The sequence below is a fragment of the Ciconia boyciana genome, chromosome 16, assembly GCF_034638445.1.
Source record: "Ciconia boyciana chromosome 16, ASM3463844v1, whole genome shotgun sequence".
Classification (NCBI taxonomy): domain Eukaryota; kingdom Metazoa; phylum Chordata; class Aves; order Ciconiiformes; family Ciconiidae; genus Ciconia; species Ciconia boyciana.
In genome coordinates this window covers 1,218,803-1,234,447 of record NC_132949.1, presented here as the reverse complement: position 1 = coordinate 1,234,447, position 15,645 = coordinate 1,218,803, and the positions used below count along the sequence as shown (strand labels likewise).

General features: G+C 55.5%; 2 protein-coding genes across 6 annotated transcripts in view; both read right to left on the bottom strand.

The window, feature by feature from the left end:
* CHMP6 (charged multivesicular body protein 6) lies at positions 1–7,759 on the bottom strand. The gene is made up of 8 exons (XM_072880743.1): positions 7,643–7,759; positions 7,044–7,153; positions 6,344–6,431; positions 5,634–5,720; positions 5,449–5,514; positions 5,093–5,173; positions 4,309–4,363; positions 1–2,779 (listed from the first exon to the last, which is right to left on the bottom strand). The coding sequence occupies exons 1-8, from the start codon at positions 7,703–7,705 to the stop codon at positions 2,727–2,729; spliced, it is 603 nt and encodes a 200-aa protein (XP_072736844.1). The 5' UTR covers positions 7,706–7,759; the 3' UTR covers positions 1–2,726.
* Positions 7,760–11,604: 3,845 nt separating this feature from the next.
* Positions 11,605–15,645, bottom strand: part of RPTOR (regulatory associated protein of MTOR complex 1) — a 164,049-nt gene continuing 160,008 nt past the window's right edge. For all 5 annotated transcript variants that reach the window (XM_072880878.1, XM_072880879.1, XM_072880880.1 and 2 more), the window contains one exon: positions 11,605–14,200. In XM_072880878.1, the coding sequence (XP_072736979.1) occupies positions 14,132–14,200 (69 nt within the window). In that variant the 3' untranslated portion in view covers positions 11,605–14,131. The remainder of the gene's footprint in view (positions 14,201–15,645) is intronic.

Here is a 15,645-nt window from a genome sequence, read left to right as displayed (position 1 = left end):
CATTAGAAATCGTTTATTGTTACAGCACACCACAGAGGTCACACACCACTCCTGGCTCTTCCTCCCAAGGAGACACAGTACAATCTGTTTGGTGCAGGGATTAGAAGAGGAAGCTGTTGGCAATCTGCTCCAAACTTTCCTGTTAGTTCAGTAAATGGCCTCTTTACTGTATTAACAAATGCAAGGAGCTGCATTAACCCCTTCAGCACCAACCCACTCCCTCTCCGGACCAGCTGCCACCCAAGGAAAGCACCGAGCGAGAGCGCAGACAGCACCGGGCGCTCAGCTCCGGCCGGCAGTCACCGGGACCCGGCCCAGCCTCGCCGCAGCCTCCCCGGGGGATGGTTGGCTCCCGTCTCTCTCGCTGCCAGGACGCTCACGAGAAAGAAAACTGGAGCGTAGGGACGGCGGTGCTCGCTCCCTCCTGGGCCACGGCGATGGGTGCCAACCCTCTGTAACAGGGTTTGTGCAAAGCGCTGGCAGCAAAAGCTGTGCTCCCAGGAAAGGTCCCTCCAAGACCTTACTGGGAGAGTCCAGCATTCGCTCCTACGAATTGCAAATTGAATAGGGTAAAATGGAACAAGTCGACACCAGGCTAGCGGTGGACTAAGGGAGCCTCAAGGAAAAAAATCGTGCCACACAAGTGCTACAGACACCGCCGTGCTGATGAAGACAAGGCTCTCTCTGGTGGAACAAGCCTGCATTGCAAGAGAGCCAGGACGGTGACGGAGCAAAGCAACACCCTTGCCTGGAGAAAAATAATAAATCACAGGAGCAGAGAAGAGGACAGAGCCCTGCCCCGTTTCAGCTCCGGCTGTGAAACTGGGCGAGGGTCCGGCTGGTCCGACCCCTGGCCGCGGGAGCCGGCGCGCTCAGCCGAGGCACAAGGATCAGCTCAAACCCGCTCTGCCCATTTCAGAGAAAGTGCTCGGTTTGCTCAAGTCGCGCTGCTTCGCAGACAGGGCCCCAGGCTTGTGGGACCCCAGGCTTGTGGGACCCCAGGCTTGTTGTGAAACATTAATTAAGGGAGAGTGCAGCGGAACTGGAAACAAGGCAGCTCCGAAGTGCCTCGAGGGTTCGGCCCCAGGCCCTGCTCCTTGCAGGAGGACGAGGACGCCCCGGCCGGTCTTTGGAATGTAACAAACGGAGATGACACGGAAAGCATGACTCAAAACCAGAGCTGCGGCTGGCCCATCGCCACATGGAGAGCAGCACGGTCTCCGGGATTACTTCTTATTGTCTAGCACCAGATCACATAACCCCAAAGGCAGTCACTAAAAGTCTCCAAGGACCCTCTGGTCCTTCTGCTGTCAGAGAAACAGGGATTAAGGGTTGTGACTTCAAGAACGTAATAAAGATCTGCAGTGTCCTGAAGAGCATCTGCAAGCTGGCGAGTAAGCTTGCTTCCAAGAACAGCTAAATCTGCCCGCCACCTGCCTGGGCAGGCAGCTTTCCAAACGCTTCATCATCCCTGCCGACCCGAGCGCCCCGCTACACCACACCAAGCACCGGGCCGTCCTCCTCGGAAGGAGCTGGTCTCTCCTCTACTTATTGAGCAGAGCCTTTGGAGCGTTGATTCAAGAAGCTTTGTGCCTCACGGCTGGTACAGAATGAGCCTCACGTTTGCCCCAGCCTGACCTTTCCTGTCTCCGACCCTACGAGGAAATAGCAAACACGAGCTGACAACTGGAAGCAGAATTGATCTCAGCCCATCTGAACATTGCAAAGGTGAACTCTGATGATGGTGCAGAGCCAGCAAGGGACGACTCCTGGCTCATAACACAGGCAGAAGACGCCTTGCTGTAATTTTGAGAGGCTCATCGGATTTCTGTCACCCCAGGTCTCACTCAGCACCGCCGGTGAGCAGAGGCAGGCAGGCAGGGCGGGATCCGAATGGGAATCGTTACTGACCGCCTCTGACTCACGCCCAGCCAGGGGCCGGCTCCTCACCTCGCACAGAGATCAGGCTTTTCCCCCAATCAGCGCTGCTGCCAGCAAATGCAAAGCCGAGCAATCCCTCTGAACCTTGCTCAAATGAAACCCCCTCACACGTGAGCTGGTTTTACACAGAGCTGACAGAACCGTTTTCAACCCATAGCACGAAGTGTCGCTGCCTGCGGAAGCTCAGGCTTGCTGCCTTCTTTCAGGCTGCCTGCGCTCTGCCCGTGCCCCTCCAGAGCCTCATACACGCCAGCCAGTCTGATTTACACGAGGACGAGAGACACCGGCAGCCCTTCCACGAGCAGAATCAGAAGGGGAAAAGCAAAGGGACCGAGAGGAGTGCAGACACCAGCGTGGTCTGGAGGGCTCGCAAGGGCAGTGGCTCGTTCTCGCCCAGCCGGTGCCCAGGACAGCCGTTTCAAACACACGATCGCTCCGAGGATGGGACTTCCTGGGGATTCAGTCAGAACAGAGGCAGATTTACCACTGAAATCAAACCTAAAGAAAGCATTTGGCTTCAGAAGTTTTCGAGTTGTTGTTTAATCCCAAGACAGCGCAGCTGAGTGAGTTTAGAATTTAAGTTACAAAAAAAGAAAGCACTAGAAAATAATCTTGATACAAGAGCAATAATCAGCTGAGGTTCCCCACCCTGCACGGGGAATCCTGCTCCACAATCCGCCCAGCACAGCTGGGATGCTGCCAAGGCATTGCTTGTTCCCAGCACATGCTGGGATGGCAAACTGTCCTGGGTGAAAGGTATCTGGGGGAATCCCCAGAAGTGGGAGTTAAGATGCTGCCACCAGTTCTGGTTTTGGCCTGTTCTTGACAGGTGACGCGTCTGTGGAAGAAAAAGAAACTTGTTACAGAAACAGAGAAGGCAAATCATCTCCAGTCATCTCCTGCGGAAGAACTAGGACTCATAATCCACTCCTCCGTAGAGCAACAAATGCCTGCACAGCACCTGAATGAATAAAAGTTCATTATAAATAATTCCACATATCCAGCATGCCCCTCTTTTTCACAGCACCTGAAGAATTAAAACAGTTTCAGAATGTACCCAACACAACTTCAGGAAGCCACCAGCCCAGTGACACAGATCGGGGGCAGCGAGCGACTTCTCGGAGCGCAGTGGGTAGTCCAGCTTTTCCCCTCACCCCTTCGATCTGACAACATGAGCCCGAAGGAGGCTCAGTCAGCTGCAGGCAGCAAGGGCAGCTCGGATTTTGCTTGGCCATCCTGCTGCCAGTGTAGAGAGAGGACATCTGATCCATGTTTACCAGTAAACAAGCACTAAAATGGAACCAGCCCCGTCTTCCACACCCCAGATTTCTCCTGGGCAGATTCCACACAGAGGAAATGGCTTCTTACAGCTCCTGATTTCCACAAGCAGGGATGTCCAGCTTCTGCAACCAACAGTTCAGTGTTCTGCTGTCCCAGGACACAGACCCTTTCTCAGTTTGCCTTCCGGCACCCAGCTGAGTCCAGCTCTACCTCACTGTTTGTCTCCCAGGGCAGGCTCCACCTTCAGCTCTTCAGCAGGGACAGACATCTGGTAACGCTCCGTGAAGACTCCTTCCTCACCAGGCAACAGGCCACAGCGCCCATTTGTCACTCTGCTTCATGAGCTCTCTCCCACTTCCCTCTTTGCACCCAGCTGCACAAACCCTGCCGCTGAGGTTTTGGATCGCTCAGGAGCAAACACACCCGCAGCACCAGTTGTGCAGAGCTCGTACTCCGGCAGTCGTGGAATCGTGGCACTCCAGCGATCCTCATCCAGCTGGTTCAAAGTTACCCTTGTTACCTGAAGCAAGGTCACGAGAGCTACGAGTAGCCACGAACCTCAGTGAAATCCAGTTTTGTGCAGTGTGAATGCCAATATCTGCAGTCACAAAACCCTGCTCCTGCGTAGCAGCACGTTGCGACGACGTGCAGGGGACCAGTTTGAGTGTTGTGCAAGAAAGCCTTGCCTGGGTCAAGCAGAGAGCCAAGGCAGGAGTTCCTCATGGAGCTTCACAACAGAACCTACGCCGGGTGTTTCAAGGCAGCTGGCGGTCTCACAGCAGGTACAAAGCGTGACTTAAGAACAGCAGATGTAACAAAAAGGAACTCTTCAAGAGATGACTAGATGCCAACGCAACAAAGAGACTAGAGCCTTGGGTCGGCTTACGGTAAAGGGTCAGAGCCACGCGGGGGAAGCTTGCATAGCCCAGACCAACAGGGCTTGAAACCAGAAACTTTATATTTGCTAGGACATATTCGTTCTTCACGCTTGCTAGGGCAATACTTACAATAGGAGAGGGTCTCAGACTATTGCATGGAACTGAAATATGAGAAGCCAAAGCTGCAGAGCATATAAAGGAAGCGTACCTGGGATCTTTTCTGGGAGTGGCTCAGAAGGAACTTCTGGGAGCTCCACCTGTTCCTGCAAGAACATTAAAGACAAGATATGGGACATACCCTGCATACCACGCGGCGGTCACAGACCCTTGCACCTCGGTTTTGTGCAATGGCTGTCTGGGAACAGAATAATAATAAGAGATTTCACATACAAACTGCCATCTGCCCCCAGAACTGCAGGAAGGGTTATGGGCTTCAGTACTGCCCAGTAAATGAGAACAAGTGGGGGTTTTTAATTATTAAATGACACTTAATAGGTCCCTCTATTAGCTCTGAGTCTCCTCAAATCAATGCTAGTTGCAGAGCCTCTCCACCTCGATCTCCGCTGGCTGGACGTTTCCTACAGCGAAGCCAAGCCGAGCCAGTGCTGGGAAGAGCCACAGGCACCACAGAGGTGCATGGGATGATAACATACGCTGACTTCTGTTATCTGAGCACGATCCAGGACTTTCAAGATCTTCATCTGGTGAAGTGGACTAGATATCCAGTAAGAACAGAGATCAGCTGACTGTAACAGACAGCAAATAAAGTACAACCCTTGAAAGCATCCCATTTTTAAATGGCCGCTGTGTGTGGAGTCATTAGCTTGATCTTTGATGAGACAGAGATTGGGCACAAACAGGTATGACTGAGATCTCTGGCAGAATAAGATAAGCTATCGAGTGTGAGGGAAGAGAGACCTTCTCCCCTATTACAAACAGCTTTCTGAAAATGTGGATTAAAAGTAATTACAAGAACATCAGGTTAGTCCTACCTGAGTAATAGCGTTTAATTCTTCTAGAATGGCGTCTTCATCTTCCTCAGTCAGGCTGCCAGCCAGTATCTCATCTATTTGCTACGAAACAGAGGAAAAGACATATGCCAGTCAACAACACCGTAGCAGAAGCCGCTCTATGGCTTGTAGCATGGTGCACGCACACGGGAGAGCACTGTAAGCACAGGGTGAAGGGGTACTCGGAAAACTGGCAAAGCTAATTCTTCTGCAGGCAACTGAGATTTAATTCCCAGTCTGATTGCCTCTAAAATAAGGCTGGGAACATAGTGCACATCAAAGAAACTCTGTGTGGCAGGCTGTCTCTGCTCACAACTACCCAGGCACACAATACATACCCTCTGGTACTCCACAGCGTCTTGGGTTTCACCTATTATTCTTTCTACTTCTTCTATCGACATAACCTGAAGAAAAGAGCCAAAAATCCGTGCGTGAGTGAGGTCTGCAGGGAGACAGCTACAAACACCCAGCACTCTGCCTAGTCCAAGGCAGGAGTGTGCTCAGCCAACTTGGCCACACGTACCTGGTGCATTTTGTTCAGACATTCGTTGCCTATTTTCAGACCCTCGATGACTTTCATTTCAATCTGGGTGAATTCAATATCCTGGACCTGAAACAGGAAGGAGAGAGGGAAGCATGACAGGCTGTCACATTCCCATCGTTAGCCAGATACAGGCTGCCAAGATCCCCACAGAAACCGCAAGGAGAAATCAGTCAAGAGCCCTTTCTCAGTGAGCAGTGGCTTAAATTATACCAGTAGCAAGAAACACGCACACAAAAAACCTTCACACAGGCAGCTGTAAAAGCACATCCAACAGCCCTTTACCCGATCTTCTCGCTGGCAGTCTAGCTGAGGCCACAGTTTCCACGACCACCCCAGAACAAACACATTCATTTCTAAAATCAAGGTACCGAAGCAAGCCCCAGGAAGTTTCTACTGCAGCTCTCCAACCGTGACTAAAGTTTTACTAATTTACAAAACACATGTTTAATACGTAACCTGCACTACAGACTCAAAACATAGTCACCACTTGGTTCTTTGGGGAAGAGTCACGGCATATGTATGATTTCAGAGACATCTGCCCTTCGGACAGAGGACTAAACCCCCATTAGGGCTTGACCGTTAAAATACAATTCCACACTATCAAAAGGAACACCCACCCCAGAAAAAAGACTTATACCAAACGCACACAGCAGGCCACTCGCAGCGTACAGCAACTGATTCTCGCTTACCATCCGCTCCAAGTTGCTGATTTGGTTTTCCGTTTTGTCTAGAAGTTGCTCCTGGTAACGCTTCTTCTTCAGCAAGAGCATGGCTTTTCTGAAGGAAAACGGGAGGAGGAAAACTCAGCACAGATGAAAGCAAACAGGCCTAAAAGAATCACATCAAAGCCATATCTGTTTTGTGCTTTTTCCAAAAGAGGAAAAAAACCCATGTGCAAATTAAGTGACAGCTCTGAACTGCTCCTGTGAAGAACAGAGATGAGCAAATAAACCACAAATTTGCTGTCTGGTTCCTGAAAATGTAGGTGTATTTGTTGTGGAGCAGGGCTTCACTGGGCCAGTCGTGCTGCAGCAATGCAAAACAAAGTCCTTGCACAAAAGGCTCACGATGCGCGCTCAAAACAAGACGTAAGAGCTGGCCACCGGCACGGCGTCCCTACGCGCCGCTGACGCTGGGCGCTAAGGCAAGAGAGCCGCTTTTGGGAGACCCGTTTTAACGCCAGCCGTGGAACACCGGCAGCCTGCTGTGCCTGCAAGTATAAAACTTTGAACTTCCCTTCTGAAAGAATAACCTGTACGCATCTCCACAGCTCATCGGCACCTGCGATTCAGGAGCTTTTCCTTGCCAGGAAAACCACCCTTTATTCCGCACCGACGCTGCCTGCTCCGGGGCCTTCGCAGCCCCGGGCGGGGCCCCCCCCCCACTCACTCTCTCTTGCCCTCCTTCAGCAGTTGTCTGGCCAACGCGCGCTCTCGCTCCAGGTTCAGATTTATCCGCTTCTGGTACTGCTTCAGCTTGTCTCGCTGCTGCTTCAGTTGCTAAAGAGAGAGAGAGAGAGAGACAGACCGACAGACAGACGGACAGACCGACCGACCCCCGCCGCTCCCAGCGCCCCCGAAGGGCCGCACAACGGCCGCCGCCCCCGCCCGCCCCCCGGGCCCGCTCTCTTCCCCCCGCGCCGCCGGCAGCGCAGACGCCGCGCTCACACCGGCCCCCGCCCCGCCGCGCCGCGGGGACCCGGCAAAGGCCCGCCCGCTGCAGCCCCGCCGGCGGGGAGCGCGCCCCGGAGCCGGCAGCCCGGCGGCGAGCGGGGCGGGGCGGGGCGGGGCCGGGCCGGGCAGGGCAGCGCAGGGCAGGGCGGCGGCCCGGCCGGGGCCAGCGGCTCCGCCGCTCCCCGCACGGGGAAACGCGCCGGCGCCGAGCGAGGCGGGCCCGGCCTCCCCCGCGGCGCCGGCGCCGGCCCCGGCCCGCAGCGGGGCGGGGGCTCCTCCCGGCCGCCCACCGGGCCGGGCCGCCGCCGCGCTCACCAGCACCGCCCTGTCCTGCTCCGTGACGCGGCTCCGCCGCTTCCGCCCGAAGAGGTTCCCCATGGCCCCGCCGCCGCCGCGCCTGCCCCGGGCGGAGCGGCCGCCCCGCCCCGCCCCGCTCCGACCCCGCCCCCGACGGCGGCCGCGCAGGGCCCGGCCCGGCAGAACGCGAAGGAGAAGGCGAGCGCGGCGCAGCGGCGGGTGAGCGCCGCTGGGGGGCGCTGTGGGGGCGCGGCGGGAGAGGGCGGGGGAGGGGAGGGGGATGCGGGGGGTGTAGGGGATGGGGGCTATAGGGGATGGGGGGTATAAGGGATGGGGGGGTATAGGGGATGGGGAATATAGGGGATGGGGGATATAGGGGATGGGGGTATAAGGGATGGGGGCTATATGATGGGGCTATAGGGGATGGGGGCTATAGGGGATGGGGGTATAAGGGATGGGGGGTATAGGGGATGGGGGATATAGGGGATGGGGGTATAAGGGATGGGGGGTATAGGGGATGGGGATATAGGGGATGGGGGATATAGGGGATGGGGGTATAAGGGATGGGGGCTATAGGGGATGGGGGTATAAGGGATGAGGGGCTATAGGGGATGGGGGCTATAGGGGATGGGGGTATAGGGGATGGGGGATATAGGGGATGGGGGTATAAGGGATGGGGGGTATAGGGGATGGGGGATATAGGGATGGGGGTATAGGGGATGTGGGCTATAGGGGATGGGGGTATAAGGGATGAGGGGCTATAGGGGATGGGGGTATAGGGGTGGGGGTATAGGGGATGGGGGTATAGGGGATGAAGGTGTAGGGGATGAGGGGGCTATAGGGGATAGGGAGCTCTGGGGATGGGGAGCTCTAGGGATGGGGGCTATAGGGGATGAGGGGCTATAGGGGATGTGGGCTATAGGGGATGGGGGCTATAGGGGATGGGGGTATAGGGGATGGGGGATATAGGGGATGGGGGTATAAGGGATGGGGGGTATAGGGATGGGGGATATAGGGGATGGGGGTATAGGGGATGTGGGCTATAGGGGATGGGGGTATAAGGGATGAGGGGCTATAGGGGATGAGGGGCTATAGGGGGTGGGGGTATAGGGGATGGGGGGTATAGGGGATGAAGGTGTGGGGATGGGGGGCTATAGGGGATAGGAGCTCTGGGGATGGGGAGCTATAGGGGATGGGGGCTATAGGGGATGAGGGGCTATAGGGGATGTGGGCTATAGGGGATGGGGGCTATAGGGGATGGGGGTATAGGGGATGGGGGATATAGGGGATGGGGGTATAAGGGATGAGGGGGTATAGGGGATGGGGGATATAGGGGATGGGGGCTATAGGGGATGTGGGCTATAGGGGATGGGGGTATAAGGGATGAGGGGCTATAGGGGATGGGGGGTATAGGGGGTGGGGGTATAGGGAATGGGGGTATAGGGGATGAAGGTGTAGGGGATGGGGGTATAGGGGATAGGGAGCTCTAGGGGATGGGAGCTATAGGGGATGGGAGCTATAGGGGATGGGGGTATAAGGGGATGAAGGTGTAGGGAATGAGGGGCTATAGGGGATGGGGAGCTATAGGGGATGAAGGTGTAGGGAATGAGGGGCTATAGGGATGGGGAGCTATAGGGGATGGGAGCTATAGGGGATGGGGGGCTATAGGGGATAGGGAGCTCTAGGGGATGGGGAGCTATAGGGGATGGGGGCTATAGGGGATGAGGGGCTATAGGGGATAGGGAGCTCTAGGGGATGGGGAGCTATAGGGGATGGGGGCTATAGGGGACGGGAGCTATAGGGGATGGGGAGCTATAGGGGATGGGAGCTATAGGGGATGGGGGCTATAGGGGATAGGGAGCTCTAGGGGATGGGGAGCTATAGGGGATGGGGGCTATAGGGGATAGGGAGCTATAGGGAATGGTGGCTATAGGGGATGGGGAGCTATAGGTGATAGGGGCTATAGGGGATGGGGGCTATAGAGGATGGGGAGCTATAGGGGATGGGGGATATAGGGGATGGGGGATATAGGGGACAGGGGCTATAGGGGATGGGGAGCTATAGGGGATGGGGGATATAGGGGATGAGGGGCTATAGGGGATGGGGAGCTATAGGGGATGAGGGGCTATAGGGGATGAGGGGCTATAGGGGATGTGGGCTATAGGGGATAGGGAGCTATAGGGGATGGGGGCTATAGGGGATGGGGGGCTATGGGTGATAGGGGCTATAGGCGATGAGGAGCTATAGGGGATGGGGGGTATAGGGGATGAAGGTGTAGGGGATGAGGGGCTATAGGGGATGGGGGCTATAGGGGATGGGGGCTGTAGGGGATGGGGAGCTATAGGGGATGGGGATCTATACGGGATGGGAGGCTATAGGGGATGGGGGCTATAGGGGATGATGGTTTAGGGGATGGGCGGCTGTAGGGGCTGGGGGCTATAAGAAATTGGGGCTTTAGGGGGCAGGGATGCTATAGGAGGTGAAGAGCTATAGGGGATGGGGACTGTAGGGAGCGGGTGCTATAGGGCAGAGCATGGGGCACTGGGGCACTGCAGGAGCCGTGGTGGGGCAGGGGCAGCTGCAGGGCTGGGGGCTGGTGAAGAACGGAGACCCCCGGCCCCAGCTGCCCCTGCAGGGACCTGTCCCCGCGTCCCCCTGTCCCCGCGTCCCCGCACAGGACAGGCTGTGGCGCTGCCGGTGGGTTCGGGGTCCCCGGGGGTGGCTGGGCAGGAGGCGTGAACGTGGCCCCACCACCAACGGCCTGATGGCAGGGAGAGGGGACGCAGCGCAGGCCAGGACAGGCCGGGGCGGTGGCAGTGGCGGTGGCCGTGGCCTCAGCTTTATCGGGCCCACGGGACCGGCGGCCCACGCCGAGGGGCTCCGCGGGGCGCACCGAGCCCTTCGGTAGCTCCCTTCCCGAGGGGTGGGAATCCTGCCCCGCGCTGCTCCCGTCTCCAGAGCCATTCCCTCTCTCCCTTCCCATTTTGTTCACGGCTCAACCACAACCCGCTCGCAGGGGTTGCCCGGAGGAGCCGGCGCGGCCGCTGCGCCCCCCAGCCACGCTGCATCTGCCGCGTCCGAACGTGGCTATTTTGGGATGCGTCGTGCCTGCAATACGGCACTCCCTGAAGTGATCAAAGCTCGCTTAAACAATTTGGGTCTGCGAAGCGAGGCGCCGGAAAACGCCTCTTTTTTCCCCACCGCAGTTTCGCTCCGGTCACCCAACCGCTCCTTCTGTGCCGTCCCGCATCCCTAATTATGGTTTTGCCTCTGGAGAAGGCGATTTGAGACTGGCCCTCGCCTCCGTGCTGCTGCCGCGAACAGAACGCTGTCCTGCCGAGCGGCAGCCGGGTTGAGGTGAAAAATGATAGAAATAAAACCACGTGGAAGGCGGTTTCCCCGGTGATGCCGGGTCGGACGCGTGTGCCGTTGAGTGCCGCCGGGTCCAGCTGGGAGAGACCCTTGGCCCCCCGTGCTTTCACCATTGACACTGGAAGGGGAACGTGCGGCGCTGGTGGGGATTCGGTGCCTCAGCCGGGACCCAGCCGGACCGCGGGAGCATCGGTCGCCGTGCTGGTGGAAGGGACGCCCTGGGAAAGGGACGGGGAGGGGACAGCGCTGCGCAGGCCCTGGGGACGAGGACAGCACTGACCGCTCCCGTTCACTGCTCGGAGTGAGCCGGCCCCGGGCCGCGGCCAGCGCTCGAGAGCTGGATTTGAGGCTCAGACCCGCACGCGCGTTCCGGCAGAGCTGCGAAGCAGAAACGCTCCGTTTCTGCGCAACCTCGGCAGCAGCGACCGGGGCTCGTACGAGCGCCTTTCGCCCAGGACCCCCACGCGTAGCCGGGCTCTTCCCCGCAGGGAAACTGCCCAGAAGCGCACAGCCTGCCCCCTAAAATTTGACTTGGTTCCCTCTTGGGCCGTAGCTGTCCCCCCTCCCCACTTCTGCCCCAGGAAACGATCCTCAGACCGGGAAGTGTTTCTGCATTTATTTTTTATTAACCATTTATTTGTTTGTAATTGTTTTACTCTCACATTACAATCGTGTGGTTTTTTTATATTTTTTTATTTTTGTAAAATAAATAGAGATAAGTGAACTTTTAGGTAGGATGCTCTCCAGATCCTTGGTTAAACTTCATGATTGAATCTCTGCATCAGACCTGTGAAAATACAGCCCACACACGCACACGCTTAGATGAAAGCTAAACAGGCCGAGTTAGTTAAAAACCCACCTCCTGGCCGCAGGGGCTGGCTGGCACCGGGGAGCGCTGGCAAGGAGCAGCAGCTTCCTGCCACGCACCTTCGCATTTTGCCAGGTATTTCTTGTTCCTTTAATGAATACACTGATATAAGTTAAAAATCTATTGTTTTTTAAGCTGTGTATGTTAATCGGTTACGTGTAGATCCCAAACTCCGGCTCCACGCTTGCCGGCCCCTCGTCGGCCCCCGGTGTGGGCAGGGCGGAGGAGACGCGTACCGCTGGGACCGACGCCGGAGCAGCACGGGAGCGGCTCAGCGGGTCAGGAAGAGGCACAGCTCTGTTAGACCATAATTAACTTTTGGTAACTCAAAAGTGGACTTTTAGGTAGTTTTTCTTAAGTTTAAAGCCTTTGATTCGTCATCCTGCGAAGTGGCCCTCGGCCTCCCCGCTACAGGGGCGACAGCGACGGTGCTCAGGGTAAGGACACAGAGCCCAGCCTTTGGCATCTGCTCCACCTCCACGCGTCAAGGACACCCACCGAAGGCAGCATCCAGACGCGCATACGGCACTTCGCATTCGGCTTCCCTGCAGCGAGCCTGGGACGGCCGGTGGGCCACCTCCACGGCCCCCACGTGGCCCAGCTCCTCAGCACATATAGGAAACGATGATCTGGTGTATAAGGAGCAGTGACAGGTCAGACGCACTCCGCAGGTGCCACAGCAGGGGTGAAGCCACCATCCGCACGGGGAGAGAACATTTCTCACCCCTTCCCTCATCAGTATTTCCTTCGCTGTCAGCCTCATCGCTGGCAGAGTTTGCTGGGAGCCTGCAGACCCCGTGATATCGGCTGGAAGAAAAACCGGGGACTTCTGGAGTCAGCAGGTCAACCTTTGTCATTGCGGTGATTTTTGCACAGTGCAAGTTCTGTTCTTGGCCAGCTAAATCGCACCTCGGCAGCGACCACTTGAAAGAAACCTGCCCTTTGCCTTTGCCTACCCTTTCCCCCCACCCAGCTCCAGACCCATCATGGATTTCAAGGGACAGAAACATTCGCTATTCAGACACGGAAGGTGTGGAAGATGGAGCAGGCTTTCCCCTAGATACCTCGGACAAAGCTGTTTTGCCCAAAGCAGGATGACCTGCTGTCTTCCGCCTCCTTTAGTGATTCTCTTGTGCTCAGACCATGGGTGGTTACGTGCCCAGCTCTGCAGGGACAGACAGACAAGCCACAGCCACATCCACACAACGCGTGCAGCTGCGTACACACAGCAGCAAGCGTGCAAATTCTCCCGACCATCACCTTGCTGAGTCTGAGCATATTGGAGCGAGACAAAAGCCCGTGGCTTGAACCTGGAGCCTCCCTCGCTGTCTGGGCAGAGCTCCCAGGCTATCAAAAGTGTTTGTGGAGTTTGCTGTGGGCAGAAGGACAGTGACTGCAGAAGTAACGGTGACTGAGATTCCCCAGACCTCTCCACCAGCACCGTGTGCTTGGGTGGAAAGTGGTTGCGTGAGTGACTTGCTCCAGGCTTGTTGTGACATTAGAGGTGTCCGTTCTCTTGCTTCCCTCTTCTTCCTGTATGTGCAACCTTACGGTACGGTGGCATCCTGCCCTGCTCCTGTCACCTCCTCAAGCCCCTTTCCTCAGGATCCCTGCCTCCCCTCGCCACCGAGTCGCCTCCCGTCTCTGCTTCCACTGGAGAGGACAAGGTTCATGCAGAGGAGACGCTCTCCTGCCTCCCTTGCCCAGGCTCGGGCAGTGCAGGAGCACGTACGTTGTTCTGCAGTCGGACAGCTCGGGTCTCGCTGCCCTGTCGGAGGAATTACTGTTTGGCACAGGGTAGGCAGCAGCTGGAGCGGTCCCGTGGTCTGGTCGAACGCACAGAGCTGTAGGTGAGTCCTGACTTCAGTCCTTAAAGCAACCTACGCTCCAGCAAAACAAAGAAACAAAGACTAAAACAAAAAGCCCTTTGAAAGGGTATTGCCTCATCCAGTCCTTCCAAGCTCAGGAGCCGTGTTTCTAACAGAGAAGCCAACCACTGGAAACAAAAATAAAATGTTCCTTTTCCGTAGCTTTTAGAGGATATAGCTGAAAAAAACCCCAAAACCCACAAACAAAAAAGGAGATTGTCTCTCTCCCCCTTGTCAAAATCATCAGTAGCTAAGTCAGGAAAAAAAAATGTTCAAGTTATGGGTTGCAGCAGCAGCCAACACTAAACATTCAAGTCGATAATTTCACTATGTACATTATGGGTGAGACACGGCCCTGCCCGCTGGGACTCCCTTCTCCAGTGCCGCTGCCACGAGCCATTATCTGATCCGCTTCTCCACTGAGTACACCGAGATGTAGTAGTCATTGCTTCCGACTGCCAGATGAGGCTGTGGAAAGAGCAAATCGGGGATAAACATACAGGTGTCACGCAGTAATGAGAGGCACGTCACAGGCAAAATGGTAACGGTCGACATTTTCAGCAGTAACGCCCAGATGCTCGAAAGCTCTAAAGTGCATCTGCCAACGCAGCTCTGACGACATTTCTGCCAGCACCTACATCGTCCCAGCGAGTTATATGCCCATTTCAGCCAGAGGGAAAAATTATAGTGACTACTAGTTGCCAACCACTAACATAATTTTTCTAAATGACTGCAAATCTGCTGGTTAGGAACAGTTGCCTGGACTGAAAATTAGCATTCCCTCCACTGAGAGGCCCAGGAACAATCCCAGCCACGGAGATCCGGGCTGGACAGGGCTTTGTTTGTTTGCTTCTTTAAAGAGCAAAGCATTTCAAGTGGTTAGCCACTTTTTTCTCTGTCCCCCAAACCGCAGGACAGCAAAATCACTCCTGAGCTTTGTGCAAAGTGGCTTTTCAAAACCGAGGAGGAGACAAGCTTTCCTTTAACCTGGCTATCTTCAGGATGTAAAATGCATATAACCTAGGCAGGAAAACTGCCTTCCCTCTCCCTGCCCAGCTCATACCAAATCGCAGGACAGCACAGCTCTTCCCTCCTCTCCGCCAGGCCCTTTATCATTCCCAGCACTCTTCCCCATTACATATTAAATATTTGTGTTCTGATCTGCAGGTTTCTAAAATAACTCTCTGCCTAAATGCCTTCTTTAACCTCCTCCTGTTCTTCCTACCCGTTCACGTTGTTTTCTTAGGCTTTCAGTCTCCTTCATTTATTCTCGTCTCTGGGTGAGCAGAAGTCCATAATGCAGATGGGCACCTGCCTCCTAATTAAGTAGCAACCAGATTCTCTCTCTAATGACTACTGCAGAGCCACCTCAGCTGTGACATAGTCTGAAATTTCCTTTTTACTCTGATTCATTCTAGACTTTATCAGCTCATGCCTTTAATTTTTGCAGTTCTCATTTTTCTGACATGTGGATTTTCTACTCCACAGCATCAGGTCTTCCTAAAGCCTCAGGTAAGGTGGTGTAAAAGCAGCCCCAGAGACGCAGGGGTGAGCCTACCGTCTGCAAGAGAAGAGGCATGGAATAAATAAGCACATAAAATTTTGCGTGCTGGAAGTGAGAGACTGCACCTCTCCAGTCAGCTCCGGGCAAATTCACCTTGGACAACTTCTGTGGCAAGAGCTACAGAGCTAAGCCAGGCTGCAGTCCCAGAGCGATGGACGGAAATGGGAACAGTATATCAAGTTGATCCGCAAGTAAAAAGGGCTCAGCCGTTGGGAGTCCTGTTCCAGCTGTAGCTGCACATCATAAACCAGCAGCACCAGCAGCACCGCCAGTGTGGTCGGCTGGAACAGCCTGGAGGACAAGCACTGAAGGACCTGGGCTGAGTCAGGCTCAAAGCATCCTCAGAAGA

Bases quoted from the DNA above. Each gene is read 5' to 3' on its own strand.
- CHMP6 (XM_072880743.1), bottom strand. From the start codon at position 7,705: ATGGGGAACCTCTTCGGGCGGAAGCGGCGGAGCCGCGTCACGGAGCAG. The intron at 5,721-6,343 runs GTAAGCGAGAAT...TTCCTGTTTCAG, and splicing joins TCAGCAACTTGGAGCGGATG to GTCCAGGATATTGAATTCAC. The intron at 2,780-4,308 runs GTACGCTTCCTT...TTTCTTCCACAG, and splicing joins ACTCCCAGAAAAGATCCCAG to ACGCGTCACCTGTCAAGAAC.